Raw genomic sequence first — 21416 nt, 5'->3', positions numbered from 1 at the left:
TACGTGTGCAAAAGAGGGGAAGAATTCATTTCAGTGCAGTGTGAATTTTCTGGTAGTCATAATTTAATGTGAAACAACAATTAAGCCCTGCAGTAAAGTTTGCATCAAAATTATAATGTAGGAATATTTTTTAAAAATGGATTTATGATTGCAAGTTCCTCACTCCCATTTCGTGGGCATCTTCACTAGTCTAACTATGTTGAGATTGCAGCTGTAATCTCCCAAGCATTAGTGCCATAAAGTCCGATTAATTCCAACCCAGGCAAAAGCTTGCATTCTCAAGGAGGAAATCTAAGTTTCAAAGCATTTAAAATATTTATTCAATATTATTTCTGAATATACTTTTGGTTTGTGGCATCCCACCAATAAATGATTTCAGAAACACACCAGCTCTTGAGGTGAAATACTTTAGGGCAGGGGGGACAGAAATGGACAAAAAGAGCAAGAATCTCTGGCAGAGAAGAGGAAGAACACCCCTTGCCTCCATGGGACAGATATGAACACAAAGGCACAATGAGTTAAAGAACAAGTTCCTTGTCTATATAAATTCCCTGATTGGACTGGGTGGTAATCCTTCTGTACACTTATCCTGTGCTGGATGGGGAACCTTGTGAATGAAGACTTGTGCACCTTCTCTCGGGTCAGCTGCTGGGACTGTGCATGCAAGAGAATGGTTGCTTGGGAGGGGAAGCAAAGAGGGGCTGGATATAGCCCCCCCAACACACACACATTCCACCTCCCATTTAACTGCTGGTTAACATGATTATGAAAAGGGTTATGGAGCTTTAATGCCTTCTGCCTTTAGAGCCGTAAAGATTAATGGGCAAAGGAGCATCCTCTCCCACCCACTGAAATGCTTTTAAATCACCCCCCCCCCCACAGCAGGGACTTTTTGAAGCTCATGTGAGGGGGGTCAGTTGAGAGAAATCCCTCCTGCACTCTCAGTCATTTCAGAGGGAAATAAGGCCATCCTTTGTTCTCTGGGTGATCATTACAGGAGTTGGGAATTGGGCTCAAATGGAACCAGAGTCTGATTTCTCCCTACAGTCATTCCAAGGGGAAATGGAGACATAAGCTTCCATTCACCCTCTAAGCAACCACTGGGCAGAGAGATTTGTTGCTTCCTGTGCTGGCTAATGCAGCGGGCCTTGCTCCTTTCTCTCACCCAGTATGACTTACTCCCTGTTCCTGTGCAAGGCTACAGTTGCACACAACTGCCATGGGTAATCCCAAGCAACCACAGAAAATGTGTATAACCAGAACCAGTTTGTGGGAAACTGGAATATCTCTTCAACTCCAGTCCCCTTAAGGGTATGTTCCTGATATAAAGTATTTTCATTCCATGACTCCAGTTTGGGCTCTCAGTGTATAAACATACACGGAACCAACACCTACACACGTGTGTGTGTGCACAAATAAAATACACATAAACATGCACACAGGTGAATATGTGTTGTAAGGAAAACCAACCACTCTTCTACCTGATATATTTCTTTCTGTAAAAGTAGAATAAAACTAGCATGGTGTAGCATTGAAGATGGCCATTTGCCTGCAAAAATCCCAATGTCTGCAGAGATATATTAACACTTCTTCTTAAAGGGCAAAGTCTATTTCCAGTGCATAATGGGAAAAGCCATCAAACATGCTCTCACCTAGCCAATTTATTTAAAAGCAACTAGAGAATTTTTGGACCTTAAGTACTGGGAAGGGGCATATTTTGACCCTGTGGAGGGGATAGCTATGATGTTACATTGCTATGTATATGAGAAAAGTACACTTTTTGTAGTCAGAGGAAGAATTTGAGAAAGGTGGAGGCACAAAAAGCTGAACATTTTTAGACAGTATTAAGGCAGTTCAATCGGAGTCTTCATCATCAAGGTATTCATCTGCATTGCTTAAGGTTCGCATTATGTCTAGAAGAAAGAGCAACAAACATTTTTAAAATGTAAATTTAGGGTGCAACCCAACAGCTAAGCCAGAGGAATAAGAAGCAGTCGCAGTCCCAATACGCAGAAGGTGTTCCAATGGCTGTGGTGGAGGAAAGGGGGCATGTTGGGGTGGCCAAGAGCGAAAACAGTCTCCTCGCTGCTGTGAATGGGAGTGAGTGAACAGGGCATATAGCAAGTGGTAGCAGCTCTGACATGGATTCAGTCACCCCAACAGCATTGCTCTGTTAAGAGCAGGGCCAGTCATTCTGAGTGTTTTCAAAATCTGTTACCAGAGCTGTCACCTCTTGTGCGTCAAATTTCTAGCAGGACATTTTGTATCCCTCTATATTATTAAAATAATTGCAATAATTAAAAAGGCTTCCTCCCACAACAGCTTGACATTCCTCCATAGCTACAATCACGTCTCTCTGTGGCTCTCTGTGTACCTGAGAACTTGCTATTCTTGGAGCTCTGCGAAAAGGAGTGCCTTCTGTAGGGTTTCATCACAACTTGCCCTAGGTCACTGTCCTTAAGCAGAAATGCATTTTCTAACTGCCTCACATAATCCCACTTTCAGCAACAGTTATGGGGATATTCATAAGTCGCTTACTGGTGCAGCATATTGGAAAATACATCAAAAAAGGTAAAAAACCAACAACCCTCACCTTGTCCTTGTTTCTTTTTAAGCAGGGAAGCACATGCTGCATTAGTTGCCATGTCAAAAGCCAATTTCTTCTCATTATTTCTTAAATCTGTTCTAGCACCTTTGTGAAAACAAAATAGAGGACACCACAATTAGAAATTCAGAGGTGAAACTATCAGGTCAGGAGTGTCTCACCTGTGGTCCTCCCGATGGAGCTTCTGTACTCTCAGCTCCCATCAGCTTCAGCCAGTTTTCCAGTGGTCAGGGATGATGGGAGTTGTAGTCCAGCAGCATCTGGAGGACCACAGCTTAGTCACCCCTGTGTTAGCCGCATATCTTTGCTATCCTTATTAGCAACTTTCCTCTAAAATGAAACTAGCTTTCCATTCTAACTTCCAATGCAAAATCTCTATCCTAATAGAGATTCTAAGGAACAGAATGACGCCACTTTGCCATCTACGAAGAATCAGAGCACAAGTGATCTTTCATTTTTTAACAGAAGTTCAGATTGTTTGTTGGTGGGGAATGAGTGTATATTTTTGTATAAAATGTGCACTAGGGGCAGAATTCAACACAGCACTCAAAGTGGAATGGGGGGCGGGGAGGAGGTCCACTCATGCAACAAGATTTTTCCATCCTCTGCTCACCTCGTATGTATCCTCAACCTGTTCTGCATTTCCCCCCAAACCCCCAGAGCAGAGTTGGGGGCGTGGAAGAAGGTAAGAGATAAAAAGTCCCGTGTGCAAGTGAATGTCATTATGCACACACAACAACACAGGTGAATCCTGCCCCAGTGCAGCAAACACCTCCGTATCAGTGGAATAATTCCTCACATAACTGAGAAGGTGGCTTTCATAATTCAGAACACAGCTGGTCCTACTCTAAGAAGGAAGAAGAACAGGCTATGGAAGGAACCATATTGTAGGGCTTCATGGGACACAAAACTCCACTAACAAAGGTGACATTCAGATGGCTAATGAACACAGCAAGGAAAGTTGCAGATTTGCTACTGCACTCTTCTTCTATGGGTGCAGCGTTCTAAGTCAGGGGGAGCCCATTCCATTTTGCCACCTGAGGCGGAAGTGGAATGTGCTGCTCCTACCCCCTGCTGCCATGCTCCCCATGTCCACCATGCACCAGAACACCCCCCGCTTGCCCAAACTCAGCAGAAGGAGGCATTCTGGAAGTGGTGGAAGCAATGGGGCAAGCAGGGCGCCTCCTTCCGCCCTTCCACAGCCTAAGGCAGGTGCTTCATCCCACCTCATTGGTGGGCCAGCTGTGCTCTGAGTAATTTCTTGAAGATCTAATAATAATAATAATCATAATAATAATAATACCCCACCCATCTGGCTGGGTTCCCCCAGCCACTCTGGGTGGCTTACAGCATATATAAAAACATAGTATTATGTAATACTTGATAATGAGAAAGGACAGAACAATATGAGCACAGAGAGCTTGATCCAAATCTCTTTGACATAAGGGGCAAACAGTGAAGTATTGTACATGTCTACACAAAATTATCTTCTTGAGTTCAGTGGGGTTTGCTTTCAGATAAGTGGCCATGAACTCTGAAGATCTTGTCAATCCATGGAAAATCTGGATTTTTCTTTCGCAATATATTGTAGTATTATATATTATAATTATTATAATATAGAACACATAATTCAACTAGTATGCCAAGTGAGAAATTAATAACTGCATTATAGAAGATAAAATGAGGCAAAAAAACCCAGCTCGTTCACAGTATACATTGTGAACTGGGTATGCAAATGTGTGCCTATGGCTCAGTTCAGATGTGCATATCTTGGCATAATAAACTTGAGGAATGTATGAGCCTTGTGCTCAACATGTTTCATCTTATCACCAATTCTCCTTTCTCAGTGTGCTACTATTAATCCTGCAAGACTTCAATTAACCATAGCTTTCTATTTTGTCAGTACCAGGAAATTATGGTTACGAGAATAACAACAACTTGAAAAGCAACTGTGATTCAAGATCCTAGCTCAACGCTGCCAACCATAGTTTCCCAGTTCAGATGTAACATTAATGGTTCATGACCACAAGAAGTGTTGAATCATTGTGTGGCAAGAAAGTGGAATGGAAAGGGAAAGTATGGGGATACCGCGTGCAGGCATAAAACTCGTGCATTTCTCAGATACACACATCTCGCCAGGGCCCGTGCTTATGACGTTACAGGAATGTCTTGGTAAATACAATTACCTTTTGCCAGCAGTGTTTCTACGATATCTGCATAACCCTTCCATGCAGCAGCATGCAAAGCTGTGTCCCCCAGTTTATTCTGTGGATGCAGAAGTGGGGAAACCCGTCAAGGTTAAAATGTGGCAACAGAAGTTTAGATCATGTCAATGGTAATCAATCACCATTATGACAAACCAATTCTGGAAAGCCATTCAATGTGTGATTACTTACCTGTTGGTTTAGTTCTACATTTGGCTGCGTCAATAATACTTCCACTACATCTGCATAAAGTGAAAAAATTGGGAGTGGGGATATCGTGAGAAACTGGAAGTTGCTTTGTTATATTCAAAATGTAGCAGGAAAGTCAGGATCTAGACTCAGTCAGCTCAAAAAGTGAGCTGTGAAAGTTGAATTAACTTAAGAGAACTAATCTATGAAAGCTGATACAATCTCTTTTTAAAACCCACATTCTTAATTCAGGATCACCTTTCATTTCTTTTGTTTTCTGCTTTGCCATTATTAAGAGCACATGATTTTAGATCCATATTTATTTCCAGAGGGATTGCCGTGTTGAGTCTCTTCCAGCCAAAACAATAAAACTCTGTGGCACCTCAAAGCTATTAAATTTATTATGGCACCAGATTTTGTGGTCCACTTATCAGGTGAGTTGCGGGTATATCTATAACTATAAACACACACACACATGGTTGGCAAAGTGTGGGGTGGAGAGGCAGGATGTAATCAGTAAGGTCAGGAGGAAATGAAGAAGTACAGAGAGTGATATCATAGAACCATAGAATTATAGAGTTGGAAGAGACCCCAGGGGCCATCTCATTCAAACCCCTGCAATGCAGGAATCTCAACAAGTGCTTCCCCATCCAATTTGAAACCATACTGGACACTCCCTAGCTTTGCAAATGTGCTTGCTGCACCACTCTGCAGGAATTCCTTGAGAGTGGCTGACAATAAGACCAGACCCTACTGGGCTGTATCGATGGACAAGCTGTCTGACTTGGATTAAGGCAGTTTACTCCCCCCCCCCTTTTTTTTAGTACTTCTGTGCTGCCACACCGTAAAATATCAGGGCAGTGTGCAACGATTAAGACATGAAACACCATTAAAAAAATACATTTAATCATTAAAGTGACTGGCTAAATAATTTTTTAAAATACAGAATAAAACAGTTTACAAAGGCCTGACAGCATAAAAAGGACCTCAAGAGTAAGGCTTGAAAGTGAGGAGTGAGATGGCCTCTGCAGGAAGAGATGGGGCCCACACGGAACCTGCAACGCTTCATGTCTGGCTCTAGCTGAGGCCAATCCAATCTTATTTCTTAATTTCCCTCCCTCTTCCTAATTTAAATTGTATCATACAAGAATTCAGACCATTACTGATTGCAGAAGAAGAGGAAATACTAGCTGGTCCATTAACCCAGTGATGAAAGCTCCAAGAAGAAAGGTCTTCCTCTTCATTCACTTCTCATGTACCTTTGTGTCCACCATGGCATGCCCAGTACAAGGCTGTGCTCCCAGCTTTGTCTAAGCCATTGACGCCAACTCTGTTATCCAAACACTCCCTCAGCCAGCTCAGGTTTCCTGAAACAGAAAAAGAAATATATTTTTTCATAGAACATAATGGTGTTGTTTTTCTTGGCGGAGGTGGGTAGAGAGAGGAAATAAATTATTAAGCTAAATCATACTGAGAACGATAAGTCTCCCTGGTATGCAATGCATTTCAGCTCATCAACAACAACAACAACAGCCCCAGATGCTACCAAATCACATTATTGCTGCATGAATGAAAATGTTATGCAAATTCTACTTCCATTCAAAATTCTGTTTGGGAGACAACAGTCTTTTTAACAAGCAAGCTGCTTAGCTTTTAACAGCCTATACAGTTGAACCTATGCATTATGCATCGCTCACATTATCAAATGTCACCTGTCCAGTAAAGAAAAACTTGTATGATGCAAGTCAAAATTATAACCAAGAATGACAGTTCTACCTGAATCTATTTTGATTAAAGTTCGAGTTCTTCCAAATTTTGTAAAAGTGTATTGCTCGCTAACCAGCTCACCTGAAAGTCAGTTCCACTGGACTTACTTCTGAATAGGCATGCAGAGATTTGCACTGTAAGGATTCGAAATCTAAGTATGCACATTGCTTGTTTAGCCAGTTTGCAAGAGCACCAATCCAGTAGCTTCTGTACCCATGTGGCTGCTCAGTATGAGCTGAGGGTTTCCCTTTTACATATTGTCCTGGTTTGCACATGTGAAAAGGATCATGGGGTCTTGGTGGACCCCAAGCTGAACATGAGTCAACAGTGTGATGCAGCAGCAAAAAAAGTGAATGCTATTCTAGGCTGCATCAACAGAAGTCTAGTGTCCAGATCAAGGGAAGTCATAGCCCCGCTCTATTCTGCCTTAGTCAGACCAGACTTGGAATACTGTGTCCACTTCTGGGCACCACAATTTAAGAAGGATGCTGACAGCGGGACCAGTGGTGGGAAAGGGCTGGCTGGCTTTGGAGAAGCGCTGCCCTTTGAGAGGAAGGGTGGGAGATAAATAAAATAAATAAATAAAGCATTGAATTAGGGAGATTACCATTTTTAAAATAATATTTATGAAGTGTAAAAGCAAAACAAAAAACCACAGGGGTTACTATATTATTAAGGTGTTATTGTATTCTGTGTATACAGTGTGATTATAACCTGGACTAATGTCATTACATCACAATGATTTGTTAAAGCTATTAAACTATTCATCACCATATACCCACATTAGTATACCATCATTATCAAACCAATTATTTAATATTTATTTGAAAATGTGTATTTAAATCTAGATTTTCAAGACAGCTTACAAAAGAGAACCACAAAACAAATATAAAACAGATCAAAAACATTAGAAATAAAAGCAATTATCACAGTAACAGTAAAAATACAATTTTTTTCTATCCAGTTATTTAATCTGAAACTATTATTCTTTTTCCAGTACTAAAACAATTAATCTATTGTGCCTATTTCTTTCTGCAAATAAATATATTTATTCTGCAAATCAAGACTATTTGTCCAAAATACTCAAGTCATGCAACAAACAATTAAACCCTCTCTCTTAGAAATAAAATGCCTTTATTGTCCCACACAGGCATTCCACTCTCATAGCTTTCATATTTTAAAGAAACTCCAACAACCCAATCTATTTCATCCCCCAACCCAATGGGAAGAGAACCGATGAATTGCTTCTGTGGCAACCCAGCTCTCTTTAGTGCAGCCATGGGCTTGTAACTGAATACACAAGCCCCGGCGGGGGGGGGGGGGATCTGATATACTGCAAACTTCATCTGTACCCACCTCTCTTGGCAGCTTCATGTAGTGGGTTGTCAATGGATTCTGCTTGTTCAGCCACTAAAACAAAAGGAAAAACACACGTCATCTTAAGCAGGTGACTTCTTTGACTCCTGCACCTTGCTGAATGGGCCCGAGGTAACTGAGAGCCATTAATTTCCTTCTTCCTTCTATGCACTAATATGTTTAATATTTATCCAAGGCCATGGATGTAAAATATATATATTAAACTCCTTATTGTATGCACTATAAGTTTTGATCCCCAAGTTTCAAAACACGGAAAACTTGCCTGTGCCAAACAGAGCTCCTCGCGAAGCTTCCTTCAATTTAATGTTGGAGAAGCTCTGTGTCTACAGAGCCCAAGGTGGCCACACATGACAGAAGAAAGGGCATGCGGAAGAGGTGATCTCTGCAGGCATAGCTTGTCATGCAAGTTATACATGCTGAAATTGTCTTGATCGAGACAACACGGCGGCTCAGAACTGGCACTGTGGTGCCCTTCCGGCAGCAAGACATACCATGTCTGAGCCTCTTTCCAAAGCTCTTCCGGGTTTGGAGGATGTTCTGTCTGATGGAGAAGCAGGCTGCCTCCTAAAAGGAAAGCACTCCCCCTGTTGCATCCAGGCAGCCCCACCCTCCCCCATCATTCTCCCCTCCCCCAAATAAAGCGGCAGCAACATGGGCTGTTGGAAGGCTAGCACTGCAGCGCTGCCTGACTGGGGTGAGCCCTTCCTGAGTGGAAGGTTGCTAAAAGTCTGCTGTGCATGCAGAGTTCCACAAAGAAGGCCTTGGATCCAGGCCAAAAATACTGAAGGAGCTGTGACTATTCTTGGGGTCTTGAAGATTTCTCAGGACTTATGCAAATCTACAATTCCCAGGCAGTTGTAAATGACACATCCAGCTTATAAATCCTACTTAGTTGTGAATATTCTTCTATGCTTCAGCATGACAAGAAACATATTTAGCTTTTTTATTTTTAAAAAATATATCTGATGTCTCTCCAGCACTGTGCAGAAGTCTTTTTATTTTCCCAACATTTATGCTGATCTGTTTTACTTTTTCTCATATAATCTTTATGCTATTTTTTAGAGACTTATCCTTTTCAGCATTATTATCATCATCATCATCATACATGTGGGCCTAAAGTTTTGTTGAACGCTCCCCCCATAATAAGATTGAAGGTTGTGACATACATTTTAATAAAAAATAAATACATTAAAAGGCATCCACTTGTGGTTTTTTTTGCTTCTGTCTGTCCAGCAGATGGCACACAAGAGAACACGGATGCATTCTTCCAGTTAAAAGGCGTGTTCTCAAAGGAGCTCTCTGCCATGAAACCATTTTTAATGCCCGGTTCTGGCATCACATTAGAAGTAAGATACAGTGGTGCCTCGCAAAACGAAATTAATTCATTCCACGAGTTTTGTTGTCTTGCGATCTTTTTCGTCTTGCGAAGCACGGTGTCGGGAAAGTTTTGGAAAAGCTTCAAAAATCACCAAAGTCTTTAAAAACCTCAAAAAAGGCTACCACACCGCGTTCTATGAGTTGCTCCTCGAAGTCAAGTCGCAACTGTATTAACGGTGTTAAGAAAAAGGAAACAAACTTGCAAGACGTTTCCGTCTTGCGAAGCAAGCCCATAGGGAAAATCGTCTTGCGAAGCAGCTCAAAAAACAAAAAACCCTTTCGTCTAGCGAGTTTTTTGTCTTGTGAGGCATTCGTCTTGCGAGGTACCACTGTACTATATTTCTTTGTATCTGGATCAGAGACAACCCCTTAAAAATTACAAGCCGCATACATCCTTATAGTCCACATCTGTGGGGGAGAGATATATCTTGAAAGGTAAAGCAAATCTGGAATATACCATAGTTGCTGGGGATTAGTCCAGTTCTTCCTTTACAGGTTCCCTTCCACCAATTTGTGTCACTCTGGAGGGAAAAGAAAGCAATGCTGAAAAAGGGAACAATGACTCTACTTGAGATGTACTCTGTTTATTTAGCACGGTCCAGTTGTTAACATTTGTGTTTGATGAACTCACCATATCCGAAATGTAGATAATATCTCCTTCTTCAAAATACAGTTCATCTGGCTGAAACAATAAAGAGGGTGTTTGAGTTTGCAGACCAATTTTAGAAGAATATCATTGTGGCAGCCTTGCCTAACAACATTTTAGGATTTATCTTCTTCATTCAGTTTGAGGAAGAGGTACAAACCATCAATCAAATGGAAACAGGGCTATGTGAGTATACACCAACTCAAAACTCCACAGAAGGTCTGCTTGTGTCTTTGGCGGAGCTTATATTTAAAAGGCTGAGGTCTGTAAGAGACATTTCTGCTTTTCTTGCTAAGAACATCTTTCCCTTCCACAGTTCCTTGCTCACAGGAAGGGAAACAGAGGCAAGGCTGACACCAAATCAGCCATCTTCTGAGCCCCAACCAACAGGGTCTGCCATTTAAATTCTCCCCCAATACCTCAACAGTGTTGCTCCTGAGCATTGTGGGAAATCTTAAATAGCAGGCAGCTTGCAGGTGAAAAGGGAGCCAGGGAGGACAGGCAGTCCCAGTTTAAAGGGGGGACCAGTACTCCTGGTGGGCCTGAATAGAGGATCAAACAGGAAAGAATTCTGAATTCAATGAACTGCATTCTTAGCAACTTCTTTTACTTTTGAACCCTTCCATGCTTTCTACCCGGCACTAGGCAGCCTTCGCTGAAATCTCCTGTGCAGCCTGTGAGCAAAAACAAGGCCACCGCAGCCTTGGCCCCATAAGACATGCACTGAGGCAATGAAGAGCTTATCTTGTACTGGGGAAGAGGAAGCTGAGAGCCCTGGCAAGCTGGAAAACGGGAAGGGAAGAAAGGGAGAGGAGCAGGAAGGTTGCTTCTGCCTCAAAAAAAAGGCTGTGGCGTCTCTGCCCCAAGTGGCAAGGCAACCACAGGGAAAGGAAAGGGAACGGGGCTTTTGCTGCCCCCTGTTGCCACCTGCTGGCTTGCCAGGGAATAATAAACCAGCTCACAGCTACTGAAGAGGCCAAACTACACATGATGCAGGAGATCTGGGATTGGTTCACTTTACTGTAACTGAGATTTCACCCATTTTTACTCGAGTTGTGGGGCTGAGAAGTGGGTGCCCCAAAGCTCCTGTTTGCACTGCAGTGGGAAGCATGTGTGTGTGTGTATTGAGCCTGCATTATTTGGAGCAAGGAGTCAGCACATCTGGCTGCTAACCAGAAGGTTGGTGATTCAAGTCCACCCAGGGTTGCTGTGGGCAGGATTCCTGCACTGCAGGGGGCCAGACTGGATGACCCTCGAGGTCCCTTCCAGCTCTACAATTCTGTGATTCTGCGATTTGCTTTGTGCTGCAGAGTTAATAGCAACTGGGGGAGGAAGGCAAGGATTAAAACCTTTGCTCCAAACAAATGGGGGGGGGGCTCAAATCAGGCAATCCAGAGTCACAGGTCTTCTGTGTCATGTGTGCTTTGGCCCCTCCACCTCTGTCCTTGGCATAGGCACTGGGAGCTCGAGACTTTCAGAAATGCAGCATGGCAGGCAGGCTCCTTAGCAACCATCATTTCCTGCATCTGAGAGGCTAACAATATAAATAGCACCCTGCTTCTCATCTAAGCCTCTCATAGGGCACCTCTGAAATATGAAAGATTAAAGTCCACCCCGGTCTACCCAGAGCTTTTTTTCCTAAAAAAAATGTTTAGGGGATACTCTCATTTTCCTACACATATTGAAATACTGCCCCTCAATGAGGCCAAACTTCACAAAATGTTTAGGGGTATGCATACCATGAGTACCTGGGGTCAAGGATGCCTTAGAAAGAGAGTGAGAGTTTACACTGTGTTCTCTCAATCAAAGACACACAAGGAAACGTGCTGACTGTTCTCTCCTACTCCTCAAACATGTCCATTTTTGAGAGGGTGAGGGGTGTATACTCTGGTATTCTGAAGTGCAGCTGTGGAGGCTGCACTTGGCTTTCCTTTCTTGCCCTCAGTTTCTCCTAACATGGGTTTGGAGGAGCAGAAGGAAAAAGAGTGGGGCGAGAACATGAGACAGCAGAACATTAGACACGGGAGGCTTCCAAGAGCGGAGTTGCAAGATCACCCCAATATATTTAATTTACAGAGTAGCTTTAAAGTGGAAAAGTTGGACTAAGGCAGAAATAGGCAAACTCCGACCCTCCAGATGTTTGGGACTACAATTCCCATCATCCCTGACTCCTGGTCCTGTTAGCTAGGGATGATGGGAATTGTAGTCCCAAACATCTGGAGGGCCAGAGTTTGCCTATGCCTGGACTAAGGAGTTGTGGTGGTTCCATTTTTGCTGGAGGCTTATCTGTCGGACCTACCTTAGGACAAAGTTAATTATTAGCCAAAAGGCAGGCCCTAGAAAAAGGAATATGCCTCACCCATCCAGCATTATAGCAGAAGACATCTGAGTTTGCTTTTTCTGCTGTTCCTTACTGAAAGGATTTGTAAGAGAAGATTACTTTGTAAGCCTTTGGCAAGATGCGACTGCTCAGAAGGCATGCTGAGTCAGCAAGAGAAAAGAGACTCCAGTATCTTAAAAGGGTGTTGTGCAGCTTGGTTAACACTTTCTCTTAATGGATTCAGACAAACTTGAAGAGGATGCTCAAAATCTAGGATGTAATGACACTGCCAATCCACATCTCTCCAGGGGGGGCAAAAGCAGAACAAAATACAGGCTTTGCCCCCTCCAACTTTCTACCCTACTTCTCACTTTTCAAGCAGTTTGTTCAGAAACTAAAATACTTTTGCTGAAGTCAGTTGGATTTAGAACTCCCTCCCTCATTCATTGTGTGACTAAGATGCACAGCCAATTGGGTTTTTAACCAATAGCGAGTTGGTCATATTGTGCACTCAGAAGAAACACTGTTGTGTTGACAGACACCAGCGCACGCACAATTAAGGCCAAATCCTTGGTTAAGGTCACATGGCCTGTCCACTTATTTAGAGGCCAAAACTACCACCTGAACATGAGACCTTGTTCTTGAGCAAATATGAGGAAGATCAAACTGCAGCATCGGCCTCTAAAGTGTTTAGATCTTTCACCTCTGTGGGTACAATGTAAATATCAATTCCTACGTTTTATTATCACAAGGGCGAGGTTGGGTTTAGCTGCTAAGTCATATTAAAAAATGACATTTCCTTATTTTAGAGGGGAGGGGGAAAATAAACTTAAATACTTACAGTTCTGGGTTCAAATGTATACAAGGCTCTAAAAACTTTGACTTGTCCTAAATATACAGAAAGAAATAAACATTAACAGAATATTTTTTTCTTTTCCCTAAGGTTGAATGAATCAAACATCCATGTGCCAAACTCAGCCAACATTTTAATTGCAAGAGCTCTAACTGACAGTCTAAAGCCTGTTTGTCAGGTTCATGACACATCAAGGAGGGAAGGTATAAAAACAAGTGAAACCCTGGACCCTCAACCTGTGGCTTATTCAGTCCATTTTGAAGGTAAAGAAGGTGTGGAAAATACATCTAAGTCTGAAGAAAAATGTACTCCAACCAAAACAGAAGATAGCATAGATTCAGCCATTTTACTGAGCAAAAGTTCTGGATTGCAAAATGTACACTATGACAAGCTAATTGATAATCTTGTGCAAATGTCAAAGAATATTAATTTTTTATAAACATCTTTGCATTTTCATTCATTTTGTTCCTTTAAATAAAGTTCATTTTCAGATGAATACAAGCGTGTGGGTTTTTTTTATCTTTATATATGCATATATCATTAATTGGAAACAAAAACCACTGCTTAATAATATAAAAATAAAGATAACCATGTTTTTAAGTAACTCATAAAGTAACTCGATCTTATCCACTTAACCGCATCATGGGGTTGCACTGTTCATATGCTAATCAAATATACACCCTCTTTTACAGAAAATAGGACAAGGTATCACACAGCACAGGACAATATAATTTACAGTGGTACCTCAGGTTAAGTACTTAATTCGTTCCAGAGGTCCGTTCTTAACCTGAAACTGTTCTTAACCTGAAGCACCACTTTAGCTAATGGGGCCTCCTGCTGCCGCCGCGCCACCAGAGCACGATTTCTGTTCTCATCCTGAAGCAAAGTTCTTAACCTGAAGCACTATTTCTGGGTTAGCGGAGTCTGTAACCTGAAGCATATGTAACCTGAGGTACCACTGTAATTATTAATTGCAGTTTATATAATTGCAGTTTTTTGTAAACCGCTTTAAGGGATTTTTAACAATCAAATGGTCTGTGCATGTATATTTACTTCTTAAAAGTGTTCGCAGTAATTCTTACCACAATCCTGTAAAGGAGATCAGTACTGTTATCACCATATTGGAGAAGGGTAAACTGAGAGTGGCCTAGTTTGCACATAACACTAAAACATTACTTGGCTGTAAACTTTGCTGAAATACTAATATATTGGTTTAGGATCAAGTGCTAATCTGCAAAGTATGTTGCAATTTTCACCTCTTTCATGCACATACCAAACCTATGAAATTAAGCTCTAATTATTTCCGTGTTTTCTTATGCTTATGTCAACAGCAACCACAACAGACTCGAGACTGTTTTCCTTTAGACTTTTATGTTTTATGGCTCCCTTAAAGGGCCATGCAGCAGACAAGAACAAGCAGCAGACAAAAACAAACCACGTTTTTCCAACTCAGAAGATAGTTTGCTTGGGAATTATTGCTCATATGCAAAGTTTATAAAAACCAAGGGCTGTTAGAAACTAGCAGGGGTGATGGGATCAGAGCAATTGCAAAAAAGAGAAGAAGTAACTGCCAGTATTCGTTTAAGAATATTTTTGCCATAATGCTGTTTTTTAATGGAAAAGGTGCTCTTTAAATGGTCTGAGATTATTTTAATTGCTGCAGCTGTTTGAGAGGGCTGCAGTCAACTCCAACAGACAGACTATTGTTTTTGAACCCAAGGGCTTTTCTATCCTGTATTTCCCTTTAACTTCTTTGTATGGCCTTGCAGATAATAATAGAAAACTATGTCCCTCTGTCAATGTTTTCTGTATTAAAGTGTTATTTTCCTCCTCATTTGCTTCTGTACTCCACCCCCAGCTACCCCGCGCATAACAAAAGAGAACATTTTTTAACATATGTAGCTGCTTTTATTGCAACATTTAGTTTGGGCCCAACTTCTCAGGAGGAAAAGCTTTCGACATTGGATGAGGGAACTGAAATTGCCCCTATACTGCAAGGAAATGGTTCTGTGGTGGAGTCCTCGTGTTCACTGAGGAAATGACGTTGAAATAATGCAATGTTGCATTACATTAGCTACCTTACAGGGACTTGGGTACTGGCCTGGACTAATATAGTAATGTTCAGTTCTGCTCACATGCAGACAAGAGAATGCCAATGAATTTCTAAGGGTCAAGCCCAGGCCGGCCCACCCATGAGGCAAGGAGAGGCAACTGCTTCAGGCGGCAGCATTCATAGGGGCAGCAGATCCTGATGCAGATCTTATTCCCCCTCCCCTTGCTCCTGTGTAAGTCTTCACCCACCCCTTCTGTTCTAGTGTGGAGGGGGGGGCGTGTTTTGTAGTTTGCCTCAGGCACCAACATGTCTTGGGCAGGCCCTGGCCATACCACACAGGACATTTCTTCATTTAAAACATTCAAACCCTGCCTCTCCACAATGAGCCATAGGCAACGTAAGTTAAATAAAAAAACTTTAAAAAAAAAAAACTTGACAGCAACAATACATGCAGCACAGCAGTCACAAAGAACAGAATAGCAGAGAAAAAAATGATTTTTTAAAACACATGCCATCATAAATAATTTAACCACAGCAACTAAAACAATTTCAAAAAAGGTTTTGACTATCCTACACACTATGTGGGGGTGGTGAGACAAGAGGAGCGAGTTCAAGAGCCATCACTGAAAAAGCCCTCACTCTGGTCCCAATTTGACATGTTTGGCGTGGGAGTGGGAGTGGGAGTTGGGACACACGGGTCACAAGGGATGGGGACGTCTGATTATAAACTCAATAGACACCTGTAGTCAGTCTCCTGTATTTACCCCCCTGCATTTACCTCCAGGTTTGGAAATTCATTGGCATTTCCTCTTGTCCAGCTTTCCATTTCCCCCACCTTCTCTCTGTGGAGAACCACATATTTATCCTCCCAGGGCTAAAAGCAGAATGCAGGGGGCATGTAGGGGAAACTGGCAGAGAGGAATGGGCGTTATCTGTCCTTTTTGGTTTCTCATTTTTCCAATCTTAAATTCATCTCATTACATTTCCTCATCAGTTTTTGATATATATTTTAAAAAAACCAATCCTCACAAAAATGTGTCAGCATTTCAACATGCATTTCCCCAAATATATACATGCCTACCTGTCATTTTGACTAATGCACACATTTTCACAAGCCATTTTTCCTAACACATTTTGTATGCTACTTCCATTAATATGAACATTTTAATGCTCACCTTCACCTAATACACACTTTTGTTACTTGGAGAACTACATAGCAAAATTTGGAGAAATGCAAATTTCACAGAAACACTGCATTTCAGCTCTCATATTGTTTTGGAAAGTGGAAATAAGGTAGTTTCATACTTAAATGTGAACAGAACAAATTTTCTTCCCCACCCTGAGTTAAAAGACTGGGAAATGACATGTATTTAATTAACATCATACATCATTTGAGCCCAATAGGATATGCAAGTGGAATAGGTCTGGAATAGGTAGTCACACTACCCAGGCCTGGGTACAGAAAGCTTCCCTGACCCCTTACGGAAACCTCTTAGCTTCATTCCTTCGGTTAAAATGTGGGAAAATAATAATGGCCTACCAAATAGAGACTGTGAGAATGATTGAAATAAAGAATATGACATGCTTGAACCACTTAGCTTATTAAGGGTTGCTGAGAATTGTAACTGTGTGAGGGGGTCTTTGAGGGAAATATATATTTTTTTAATGTGCTTATATAAGACAAAGTGTGTGCACAGCCCCAGAGCTAAGTCCTCCTGAGTTCAGTGGGACTTACTGCCAGGTAACTGCAGCTTTACACACATCTAAGGAGAGAGGGAGACCTGTTCACCATCAAGACTTGTTCACTTTCATATGCCTTTTCAATCCCCAGCAAGCAAGCTCTGTCCTTCCTGAGCACACTCACACAGGCATGCGTGCCCTCACAAAGGGCCAAATAATATCAGCATTGGGACTATGCTGATGTGGGAGGGCACTTTTCTCTCTCTTCTGCTTTTAGCATTATATCCTTTAATGAGGCTACTTGTCCAGGCAGAGGCACTCTTCATCTTATATCACAATGTATACAATTATGGCTGTTGTATTTAAATTATCTACCCTGCGGCCCTTTTGACCACAATGTATTTGTGGAAAGTGCAGTACACGAATAAGTTAGCCAAGCATAAGGGCTCCTTTGTGGCCTGTGGAAAAGAGGGATGTTGTTAGGTGCAAAACAATTAGATACTTTGTTGAGCAAAAAATATAAGAGGTGAAAGAGCCACGGCCTCCTTGATTTTGAGAACTCTTAATGCACAGGCAATAAGATGGCTGCAGCTCACTATCTGCTCAACCCATCTCTGTCTTCTTTGACAGGTAAATTGTTCAGGTTTTGTATTGGAATTATATAATATTTTTGAGCAGTTGCTTTCAAAATCTAGATTATGGAGTTCAAATTATAAAGACAATCCTTACATTCCAGAACTGTCCAACTATGAGTCAATGTCTTAAGATCTGGATTAAGGGCTGTATCTCTTCAGACAATTCCAGGGTGCAATTTCAGTTATTTCACACACACACACACACACACACACACACACACAGTGTTTCTGCTTACCAAATTAAATTTTCTTCTCCCCTCATACGTGCTTCCCGAATAATAACAAATTTCTGCAAATTGTTTTATTCTTTTGGTGGCCAGAGTGTTACAACTTTAAGCGTTCCAAATCCCTTTCTCTTCAATCAAGCCACCATAGTTCAGATGACAATGCTGAGATAGGTTAAGAACTTTGAGAAGTCATTTATCCAGGGAGAGTCCACATATATATGGGCCTATTCCTAACTCTTTTTCCTACTGGTGATGGTGGAACCGTCAGGCACCATCCTGGCAACTAGGCATTTTCACCTGGTCGCAAGTGACAGATAGTCCAGCGCAAAATGCACCTGGCCCCAGGCTAATTTCAAACCTTGCCAAAATGGAAATTACCAGTAATAGCTGTAAATAGGACAAATGTGCTTGTCGCAAAAAAACTGCTTCCCAGGGCACATTATTGTCCCTCAAATAACGGCTCTGGACTTGAGAGGAGATTGAAAGCTTTTTATTGACAGCGGGTTAGAAACTACATCTCTTCCTGATTTTGTATCTTTTCCACTAGGAAACTGAAACAATAGCAGGTTGCAACAGATTTGCCACAGTTACCACGTTCAAAGGCTTTGCTAAGGGCCTTTGGTAAACCTTAGAGTTATTATACATCCTCCAAGAAGGTATGTGATCCCTGAAACATGTCCAATAAACTGTAATAAGAGCTTCAATCAGTAGCTAATAGACAGAATGAGCCATAAACTACTCAGGTCAATGCACTAGCCCTCTTGCACTTAAGTCACTTTAATCTAATTCATTGCATTGCAACTGAAGTTTTTAGGTTGTGTAGTCTTCTCACACGCAACTACAGAAACAGGGTGTCGAATGCTCTTGAATCTGTGCCATTTGCCCCTCTACCACCAAAGCCCTCAATGCCCACCCAATGGAATATCTTCACGAACGCTAATATCTTATATTAATATATTTAATCTTATATGATATTAAACTGAGATTAAAGAATCAGGGAGTCGGTACCATTTGCCTCCTTGGCACTCAGTGGTGAATAATCTCAGTGGTGAATAAAAAAAATACAGCTTGCAGAGAAAATCCATATTTAAAAAACATCAGTTTAATCCAAGAGGTGCCCCAAATATCTTTGAACACACCTAGTTTCTTGAAGGATCACCTCACCCCATAGGCGCCGACTCCATGGGGCTTGAGGGGGCCCGAGCCCCCTCAAAAATTCGTTTGGGGGGGCTCTGCCCCCCCAATAATCTCCGGCGCCCCTCCAGCAGAGCGCCATCGCCGCCCCTCCCCCAGCCCAAAATGCACAGGGGGGGCGGGCTGCATGCCTCCTGCCCTCCCTCCCGAGCAAAAGCTCCACCCAATTTCCTTTGGAGCTGATTAATAGGCGCAGCACGCTCTCCCCTATTCGCTCACGAGGAGGCGGCGCCACTTTATTTGCATATTCATGAGCTTATTTATTATTCATGAGCTTTCCCGGGCCCCCCCAATATTTTTTATAAGTCCGCGTCCCTGCCTCACCCCATATGTGCTCACTTGAATGCTGTGATCTGTGGCACTGGAACTTTAACAAGAGCCACAAAATATTCTTTCTTTACTTCCAAGAAACTGTTATTTTAGTGTAGCAGCTCTAAAATTATTAAGCACGCACCTTCACTCTATTGTCTCTGGTGCCTGACTGATATCAGCAAAAGTTTTGTTTCCAGCCAACCTAATCAGGTCTGTTGTTTTAGTTAGTTTATGTGTTTTACAATTACCAATTTTAAGTACCTTGTTTTTATTTTATTTTTAAGGGATATTTTAAATGAATTTTAAATGAATAGTTTAGATGGACTTGTAAACCACAAGAGATTTTTTGTTCTTCTAAGCAGCATGTAAATATTGTTGTTATTGCTGCTGTTTTAAAATAATAAATCCTGCAGCTCCTGGGCAACTACAACATGCATGCCTCTCTTGGTGGCTAAGGCACCTGATGAGTAACTAAGGCAGGCCTGTTAGACTACAATTCCCATCACCCCTGGCCATGTTGGCTTGGGCTGATAGGAGTCCCAACAATCTCTGGAAGGCCAAAGGCATGTGGCGGAGAGCCTAGCAGCTGACTGCTGAGCATCCTTTATCAGGATCTCAGCCCATGGGGCAAATGTTTCATCTACCAGCCTGTCCTATAGCGAGGAACCATTCAAAACCAATTCACTCTCCAGCCTGATTCCGTTGAGGCCATTGGAACAAACCCTGATAAATGGGGAAAGCTATACTATATTTGAAATGGAGAAAACAGGTCCTTGTCTGTTCAAGAGAGTGTGAGAAGAATCAACATCTTTGCAAAGCACAAAGGCACACCTTAGAACTTTTCAGATTTATTTCTACTTCCGATAGATGAATTTTATTTTGCAAGTAGTGAAGACAAATTCTGTGAAAGAGGCGGGCCTCCTTCGCTCTTCCCCAGATGCCAGGTAGTGGATTGGGCTGGTGGAGCAGGAGACTCTTGATCTCAGGGTTGTGGGTTGGAGCCCCACATTGGGCAAGAGATTCCTGCATTTCAGGGGGTTGGACTAGATGACCCTCATGGTTCCTTCCAAGTCTACCATTTGGATACTGTGGTGGAGCAGAAAGCCCAGGGTTCAGTCTTGGTCCCTCCAGGGGGCTGTGAGAGGCCTCTGCCTGAATCCCTGGCCAGCCCCTGCCCGTCCACGGGCTGGCACCTGGGCCTGGCTTGGAGAAGGCATCTCCCTCCGCTCCCACCCAAGAGGGGTCTCTTTGCGGCTCTTCTCTCCTGGCCTGCAAGCTCAGGGAGGCGAGGGAGCAGCTCCGCCAACTTCGAAGCTGGGCCACTGACGGGGCGGGCGGGGCTCCTGGGCTCATGCTGGCTGCCACCTGCTTGCCAAGCTGCATCAATGCAGCACCAAAGTTGAGCAGCAGCAGCAGCAGCAGAGGAGGATCCCACCCGCTCGACGCCCCCCCCCCCCCGCAAACTCGACGCCCTTCCTGCCCCGACGCGGCCGAGGGCGGCAGCCAGCGCTCTCGCCCCTTCTTCTTTTTGACAGTGACAGCCTCTCTCGAGCCCCGCCCCGGTCGCAGGGGGCAGCCCACCGCTCCACGGACCGCGACCCTCCGCCCGCGCATCGCCAGGGCACGGCAGGCGGGCGGGCGGGCGAGGCTCGGAGCGCGCCCTTCGGCCCGGGGCTGGACGGAAATGCCGCCTGGATGGCGCGGCGGGGTCCACGTGTCAGGGAGTGCCGCTGGCCCCCCCTTCCCTTCCCGCTGGACGGCGGGCGCCTCCCTTACCTGGCTTGGCCGGCTTCGGGGGCGGCTTGGACATCGCTGCGCGAGCGGGAGGGCGGCGGGCGAGGGGCTGCGCGTGGGGCTGGGCGGGCGTCGCTTCCCGGAGAGAGAGAGGGGGCGGCTGGCCGAGCGCAGCTGCTTCTGCGACCGGGAGGAGGAAGTGGGACTGGCGGCGGCGGCGCAGGCAGAGAAGGGGCGCCGGGG

At 43.3% G+C, this 21416-nt stretch overlaps 1 protein-coding gene across 1 annotated transcript; it reads right to left on the bottom strand.

Moving 5' to 3' along the window:
- Positions 1–296: 296 nt before the first annotated feature.
- OSTF1 (osteoclast stimulating factor 1) lies at positions 297–21389 on the bottom strand. The gene is made up of 10 exons (XM_028749183.2): positions 21216–21389; positions 13327–13373; positions 10151–10201; positions 9977–10040; positions 8122–8175; positions 6258–6365; positions 5002–5051; positions 4792–4870; positions 2594–2692; positions 297–1913 (listed from the first exon to the last, which is right to left on the bottom strand). Exons 1-10 carry the CDS (start codon positions 21247–21249, stop codon positions 1855–1857), a joined length of 645 nt encoding a protein of 214 aa, XP_028605016.2. The 5' UTR covers positions 21250–21389; the 3' UTR covers positions 297–1854.
- Between the last annotated feature and the right edge of the window lie 27 nt (positions 21390–21416).

This window comes from Podarcis muralis, chromosome 11 (assembly GCF_964188315.1).
Source record: "Podarcis muralis chromosome 11, rPodMur119.hap1.1, whole genome shotgun sequence".
Lineage (NCBI taxonomy): Eukaryota > Metazoa > Chordata > Lepidosauria > Squamata > Lacertidae > Podarcis > Podarcis muralis.
Note: the sequence above shows the minus strand (reverse complement) of the source record. Positions and strands in the feature narration are given on the sequence as shown.

Excerpts from the sequence above, each read along its gene's own strand:
- OSTF1 (XM_028749183.2), bottom strand. The coding sequence starts at position 21,249 with ATGTCCAAGCCGCCCCCGAAGCCGGCCAAGCCAG. Across the intron at positions 10,041-10,150 it reads TTATCTACATTTCGGATATG|AGTGACACAAATTGGTGGAA; the intron begins GTGAGTTCATCA and ends TTTTCCCTCCAG. Across the intron at positions 8,176-9,976 it reads ACTAATCCCCAGCAACTATG|TGGCTGAACAAGCAGAATCC; the intron begins GTATATTCCAGA and ends CTTTTGTTTTAG.